The 7,493-nt window shown below is 40.5% G+C and overlaps 1 protein-coding gene across 2 annotated transcripts; it reads left to right on the top strand.

The window, feature by feature from the left end:
- Positions 1-573: 573 nt before the first annotated feature.
- tp53i13 (tumor protein p53 inducible protein 13) lies at positions 574-7,385 on the top strand. 2 transcript variants are annotated; one of them, XR_010167896.1, is made up of 8 exons: positions 574-1,052; positions 1,443-1,520; positions 1,920-2,351; positions 2,588-2,666; positions 2,817-2,945; positions 3,686-3,895; positions 4,020-5,769; positions 6,211-7,385. XR_010167896.1 is itself a non-coding variant. In XM_063906730.1 (8 exons), the coding sequence occupies exons 3-8, from the start codon at positions 2,311-2,313 to the stop codon at positions 6,315-6,317; spliced, it is 1,587 nt and encodes a 528-aa protein (XP_063762800.1). In that variant the 5' UTR covers positions 578-1,052; positions 1,443-1,520; positions 1,920-2,310; the 3' UTR covers positions 6,318-7,385. The 2 variants fall into 2 exon arrangements, 1 of the variants encoding a protein (XP_063762800.1); XM_063906730.1 differs by having other exon boundaries at positions 578-1,052; positions 4,020-5,040.
- Positions 7,386-7,493: the final 108 nt, after the last annotated feature.

Raw genomic sequence — 7,493 nt, 5'->3', positions numbered from 1 at the left:
TCAAATTTTGCTAGTTGTTAAACGGGACGGTGATAACATTTGCAAACGTTTTTACTCAAATTAACAATCATATTGCACATCTTGGATAACCTTTACCTAACTTTCCTTTCTGCGTACTTATCTGTGTTGCTGAAAGGAACGTTTTACCTTTAATCTCTGATAATAATTTAATAACTACAACTAGTGATAAGGGTTGGTTCAATTCATATTATAATGCTGTATCTCCTCCCAGATGATGTCATGTCAATTCGACCAAAGGGTAAAATAAAATCCCACTTCTGTTTTATGTTCCTTTCGTGTTTCCGTAACTAAACCGATGAGTAGTTAAGTTGCCCAGAAACAAAGAAAAAAACCGCTTAATACCGGAAATAGAATTGTATTTCCAAAATAAAAGGTACGTAAATTAAAATTGAATTAAGGGGGGGGGGGGGGGAAAAAGAAAGATACTGGATTAAACATAACCACAATACATCATTTCAAATACACAACGGGCCCATTGTTTGTAAAACAAGAGAAATATAATAGATTAATATAGCTGATGAAGTTGAAGCTGATTAAGACTATTATTTTGAAATGTATACGCAAAACGTAGTGTTTCAATAAGGTAACTTTACATCTGTGTAACGACAGTGAAATAAATTTTGGAAGTAGAACACTTTCTTCTACTTTTTTCTCGCCTTAACAAACAGAGCATATGTCACTAGTTAAGCCTTATAATGTCGAACAATTCTATCTTAACATTTAAGGAAACATGACGGTGCTACCTTTTAACCGTCATTCGCGCGTCTCTGCTCTTCTGTTATGGGACTTTGCCAAAGAAAACGTGTGTTTTGTGATTATGAATGATCAGTTCTTTGACAGTCATTCTGTAATTAGAAAACCAAAGGGGAGCTATGACTGCTATCTACTGTAAATGTTTGTCTGGTCATACTTAAATTACCATGCCGAGCCGAACGACGTGCCTGCCGCTCATAGTGACTCTGCTGGCGGCGCTGTGGTTGAGTTTGGGTGGGTGCGGTGTCTCCGGACCTCCAGAATGTGATAATGGAAAGGTAATTTAAACTTCAATACAGTAAGGTTTGGTGTGTGTCACTCATTAGTTTTAGGCCTTAAAAGGATCTCAAATATTTTTTCTCTGATCTGTTTATTTTATGATGTTACTCTGAATATAGGTAGTTTTTTTATTGAGAATATTGTTTATTGACATTTAATCTCTATTTTATTTGTATTTGACTCTATTCTTTAAGTAATTCTTGTGTATTTCCCAACTTGGGATAAATAAAGTATCTATCTATCTATCTATCTATCTATCTATCTATCTATCTATCTATCTATCTATCTATCTATCTATCTATCTATCTATCTATTCTGTTTTGTTTTATAATCATTTAATAAGTGGAATAAAATAATAAATAAATATAAATTCCATGTCTGTGTGACAGCTCTCTTTGGAAATGGACCTGTCTGGGTATGCTGTGTTTTGGAATGGGCCAGAATCTATTTGGCCAGAGTCCACGCAGGTAAATATGGATAAAACCAACCAAACCAGTTCATCATCTGTTTCAAGGTTTCAAGGTTTTATTGGTCATATGCACAGCAGATACAGCGTATATGTTGGCAATGAAAATCTTATGTCGCGTGCTCCTCCAACAACTCAACATGCATGGTGCAAAAGATAAATAAAGTAGTGCAAAAAGAGAGAAGAATATTTACAATATTAACAATAAAGATTAGGGTTCTAGAAATATCTTCAAACCATCACTGGCTTGGATGGGTTTCTTCAGAACCGATGGGTTAAACAATCATGGCAAAGTACAAGTAGTAGTATTGTTCTGATTAATCCTGTACTCTGTACTTAAACCTACTTTGCATGCTCAGTTTGCTGCATCAGTGGTTAAACCAGTGTCTCTTATCTCCAGAGGCTTCCCAGTATTGACACGGTGTATGATCCAGAGGTGAGTAAACGCTTTAGAAAGCATATCATTTGAGAGTTTACCCCAACCTTTGAACCTCGAACAGTATGCCTATAACTGTTTCCTAAAATCAAAGCCCAATGAAATAACACTCAGTGACACATCCAGATTCAAAGTCTACATTACTACTACAAATTTACAAAAAAGTGTTTGGTGTTGTATTGAAATGTGTTAGTTGTGTGCAGCAGATTGAGGTCACTAAAGTGTCAATAACAAATTGGGGCAAAGTAATTCGGTGTTGGTCTCTGAAAAGGTGTTTATAGTATACACCGGCGATGGAGTGATTCAACTTCATTTGACCAGGTTTCTTTTCACTGCAGCCAGCCATGAGATCTGCATGGATACACCTATTTTCTACAACCATACCATTCCCAACAGGTACGTATAATACAAATGCTCTGAAAGGTGGTGAGTTGGTCAAGAAACACAAAATAGGAGATACTGTCACACTCTAATGTTTAAAAAAGCCGGAAACCTTTAGTCACAAAAACTCACAAAAGTATCATTATAGCCCTTATCTACGTTCAGTTTCTGTGCTTTGTTATACTGCAATAAAGATATAATGTACTGAAGATGTTAATATGTGTGTTTGTATCTGTGTATGTGTGTTATAGTGGAGCCTACAGACCAGTAAGGGCAGAGAGCGGAGAGTACTTGTACTGTCCTCCTCAACGTTGGCTCAATAACTTGCACGTAAGTTTCATATGAAAATCATCATTTATAAAAAAAAAAAGGAGAAGATATATGATTGAGATTATTTCAAGCACTTAGTTTTACTTACTGTCATTGTGTCATAACTTTAAGTGTAAACCTAGTCACGTTTGTTTGTGTTTATTTTCCTAGCATGGAGCTACTGTTCTGCTCTACCACCCCTGTTCTCCTCTCCGTGAGCGTTTACTTCTGTCTGTCCTAGCCCGCTCCTGTTTGCCAGACTCCATCATGACCTCACATCCACAGCTCAATAAACACAGGGTGAGACAAATAACCCTTTATCTCTGTTCTGTTACCCAGCAAAGGCAGGAAGGGACAGTAAAACGCCAATATTTTTGTTTACTTTTCAGGCTGTATATCTTCTGTCCACTTTTGAACAATTTTGAACTTTGCACACTTGTCTTATACACTAATGATACTTTATTCATATAGTAACTTTCCAAATCAGAGTTATAAGGAGATTGACTGAAACCCCATACAATTTATATAGGTGCAAAGATTACGTATCATAAAACCTCTTTTTTAACAGAACGTAATACACAGAAAATGCGATAAATTCAAAGATTTCAAGAAGTGTTCAAACATTGAAAGATAAAACTAAATATAATAGAACAGCACAGAAGAACAAATATTATACCAGAGCCTGTTTTCACACGCTTTCTCAAACTGAGGCACTGTCTCAGCTGCTTTGATTTTTCCATGGATTTCAATCCTCAGCATCAGAGCTATAATAGTAAAAGCATGACCTCCCCTGTTTAACTGCCCAACTTCACATGACAAGCACAACTGAAGATTTAACTCAATTTGACTCTTTACACAAATAGAGAAATGTGTCACTGACTAGCAAGACTAGGCCACAGTAAATGTTTTTATACACGCCTTCATTTCAGTGAAAGAAACTAAAACACCTCTGTTTGAGGAGCAGCAGGACAAATAGGTAGCCTTTTTGTCCTTGTTGTCAGACATACTTACAGTATATTGACTGTTTGCTCTGTGTTCAGCCAATTGCCTTGGTGTCATGGGGTCACACTTTGGAGCTGTCCACAGCGGCCTCTTCAGACATCTGTGATTGGCTGGAAACCACAGCATCCACAAGGAATACGTTTGGTGGCGTGAGCCAGAGCTGGAAATACAACCTGCTGTTAACCCGGTCAGCCGAGCAGCACCGGCAGCAACGTGCACTTCCAGGGGAACACTCTGCAAAACTGAAGGTTTGAAAACTTGACAGGCAGCTTTTTACACTTTATTTATTTTCATGGGGTAAATTTATGTGAAAAGGGTAGTTTCAGAACGGTTGTAGATTGTATCTAAGATGCTGTTGTTGTAAATCCCCAGGAGTCTGTGAAGCGATGCTGTGAGCAGACCATCTCTTCTCTGCTGAGTGGAGCGATGGAGACACAGCTAGAATCCAGCATGAAGAAGAAAGGCTTGAAGCTAATTAAAGAGGAAGGAAAACGCAGGCAGATAAGAGATGCCAATAAAGGAAACCTGGATAATGTTGAGGATGAAAACGAAAGAGGATATACAAAACAAAACAATACCAACAGAACCTCCATCAGCAGGACAAGAGACATTCAGAACTACAACAACACTCTTGGACCTTCAGCAGGAAACAATGAAGCTCAGTCTGAGGTCCAAAATACAAAGCATGGCCTCACACCCAGTCCTTTATTGGGGTCAAATATGTCTGAGACTTCCCTTAGAAGTGATTCTTCAGGACTAAGGGCTCCTGAGACTCTACAGACAGCAGCACAGCAGACCAGTACTACACATACTGACCCCAGAAACCCAAACCCTTCGGCTGGGTTGGTTGTTATTGCCGAAGGTGCGAACAGTGAACATAACAACACCGTCAGGCCCGAAGCCCAGGACATTAGCTCCAAACATGAAGGTACAGCCAAACACAGAGACAAAAACTCCATTAAACACAGCCTCAAACAGAACAAGATGGGAAGAGATGACACAATGAAGGATAACGAAGCACTAGACATTAAAGAAAGAGAGTTGGAACATAAGCATTCACACTCTCACCACACAAGTGAAAAGAGTGGCTCTGATTCTGTTTCAAAATCAAAGTCTCCGAACCCACAGACAGTCAGTTATCTGCCCAACGACTGTGACAGCTGCAAAGCAGGGGAACACTGTGAGTGCAGCGAGGGGTCCGGGGCCACTGCTGTGAACTTCGGATTGCCCAGAACCCCGAGGACGGAGGAGGCGGTGTGGGCTGCAGCGGCTCTGGGCTTCCTGCTGATCCTCCTGACCCTGTCGGTTCTTCACACAAGGCTGTACCGCCACTGGACGACCACACCCAGCCTCTACTGGCACGACCCGCAGCGGGACTATGACAGTGTGGCAGGTAGGAACACCGCACTAACCACAATACACAAGACCAGTTTTAATCCATTTAAACTTTCATCCTTCTTGTTTAATGTAGGCATTTGAAAAAAGTAAGCTTATTTTGTAGGGAATGAGGCCTTACCCTAAGTGAAGGAGTTCAAGTATCTCGGGGTCTTGTTCTCGAGGGAGGGAACAATGGAGTGTGAGATGGGCCGGAGAATCGGAGCAGCGGGAGCGGTACTGCAGTCGCTTTACCGCACCGTTGTGACAAAAAGAGAGCAGAGCCAGAAGGCAAAGCTCTCTGTCTACCGGGCCATCTTCGTTCCTACCCTCACCTATGGTCATGAAGGATGGGTCATGACCGAAAGAATGAGATCGCGGATACAAGCGGCCGAAATGGGATTTCTCCGCAAGGGTGGCTGGCATCTCCCTTAGGGATAAGCTGAGAAGTTCAGTCATCCGGGAGGGACTCGGAGTAGAACCGCTGCTCCTTCGAGTTAAAAGGAGCCAGTTGAGGTGGTTCGGTCACCGAGTAAGGATGCCACCTGGGCGCCTCCCTAGGGAGGTGTTCCAGGCACGTCCAGCTGGGAAGAGACCGAGGGGTAGACCTAGGACCAGGTGGAGGGATTATATCTCTTCGCTGGCCTGGGAGCGCCTTGGAATCCCCCAGTCAGAGCTGGCTGATGTGGCCAGGGAAAGGAAAGTTGGGGGCTCTCTGCTGGAGCTGTTACCTCCGCGGCCCTGACGGGTAAGCGGGAGAAGATGGATGGAAGATTATTTTGCGTGCTATTGCGACGTGGTTTGCAATATTACAGGGATTGACCATGTAAAAAAAAAAGTATACACATTATCGGTATTATTATCATTATTAAAAATATAGAGGATTTTTTGAGTCTTTATAATATCATTTGTAGGCCAGGACTTCCCTGCAGCTCAACAGTACTTCATTCAGATATTGTCACAAATTCTGCCTTTACCAAATACTTAGATACTGCATGAGTCCTTTTTACATCTCTATAAAATGTGCAACCCTAATGTTCATCAGGTCTTCCTCTACTTCCCCTGTCTAATGAACACAGGCCGATAGAAACACAAAGATAACCTGTTAAGCTGCTGCTATTATGGTGACTTTTGTTCATATTCTTAAGCAGCTTCATTCACGTCGGGTGTTTCTGTGTGTGCCCTATAGATGTGATCCGCAGGAGGCTACGGATTGCCAACAGACGGCGGAAAAGAAGCCGACGACAGGAGTGTGTGCTTCTGCCCAGCTCCTCCAGCTCAGACGACCATCCGTAGACAAAAGAAGGAAACACCCCCAAGAGTGAAACCCAAGACTCATTCCATTGAGAAACACATACCCGTGTTTTGCAAATTAGGTTCGACTCAATCTATCTTTTATCAAATAAGTGACTTGATCATCTGAAAGCTGAAGCTGGAATGCCACATAGATCACAAATAACCTTTTTATGGATGGATAGGTAACATACAGTAGTCCAAAACTACAACCCCAAGTCACAAGCTTAAACGATAATTACACGAGGCTAATGTATGTTAATGTAAGCTGACACAACTCTATTCAGTCCTTTGGTTCCAGATCAATCCTTAAACCCCATCAGGGAATCCCTAGAGTACAAACATTTACATTAAAGAGTCCAAGTTGTTTTAATATCTCTGATCTGATCCCCTACACATCACACACCACAAACGCCTTACTTTGTTCACTCCAATGCATCACACTCAATTTAAATTCTCCAGTTCTGTTCTTGCAAATGTTTTGTTGTGTTTTCATCGTGCTACTTTTTGTCAATATGCTGTCTTTATAAATAGTTTTATAGTTATATGACATTTCTTTTAGTTGTGATGTTTTACTATGTGAATATGGAAGTTGCTGTTCTAAGCAACGCTGTGTGCTGTATTTGTTATTAAATGGTACAAACTTTTGAACGGCTGTATTTCGACAGTTTGGACTAAATTTGAAGGACGACAATGTATTGCTTTACATAAGTCTGTTGACTCCTGTTTGAAACAGCTGCACTGGATGTCAGAGCTGACTTTTGAGGCTGATACCACTATCAATATTCTAGTCTTGAAAACGGTTATTAGTTATAGGAGCCTTCGATAGGAATCTGTCAAATGTGTTGTTTTAAAAGACAAAAATAATTGATTAAGACGAAAAAAATAAGTAGCAAACTAGATATGGTTTCTTATACAGACTCGAAATGCTATAGAGAGTTGTAGTGGTTATATATATATACTATAATAGCCTGTGAGGTTGTCATCAAATGTAATGAAACAATTCAAACCTTTAATCTAGGTATCAGGTAGGGAAAAGATGCAATTAAAGGTTCAAGAACACCACAATCATTGCTTGTTTTGCTTCTTTCTGATTTGAATGCAACACAGAAAAGTATTTTATGACCTCAGCATGGTGCAGTTGTTCTGTATTTGCTTAAAATGGCCACAGCTTCATCT

This window comes from Eleginops maclovinus, chromosome 18 (genome assembly GCF_036324505.1).
Source record: "Eleginops maclovinus isolate JMC-PN-2008 ecotype Puerto Natales chromosome 18, JC_Emac_rtc_rv5, whole genome shotgun sequence".
NCBI classification, from domain to species: domain Eukaryota; kingdom Metazoa; phylum Chordata; class Actinopteri; order Perciformes; family Eleginopidae; genus Eleginops; species Eleginops maclovinus.
The sequence above is the reverse complement of the archived record's forward strand: the minus strand, read 5'-3'. Positions and strand labels throughout refer to the sequence as shown.

Bases quoted from the DNA above. Each gene is read 5' to 3' on its own strand.
- tp53i13 (XM_063906730.1), top strand. From the start codon at position 2,311: ATGGATACACCTATTTTCTACAACCATACCATTCCCAACAG. The intron at 2,667-2,816 runs GTAAGTTTCATA...TTATTTTCCTAG, and splicing joins GTTGGCTCAATAACTTGCAC to CATGGAGCTACTGTTCTGCT. The intron at 3,896-4,019 runs GTTTGAAAACTT...GTAAATCCCCAG, and splicing joins AACACTCTGCAAAACTGAAG to GAGTCTGTGAAGCGATGCTG.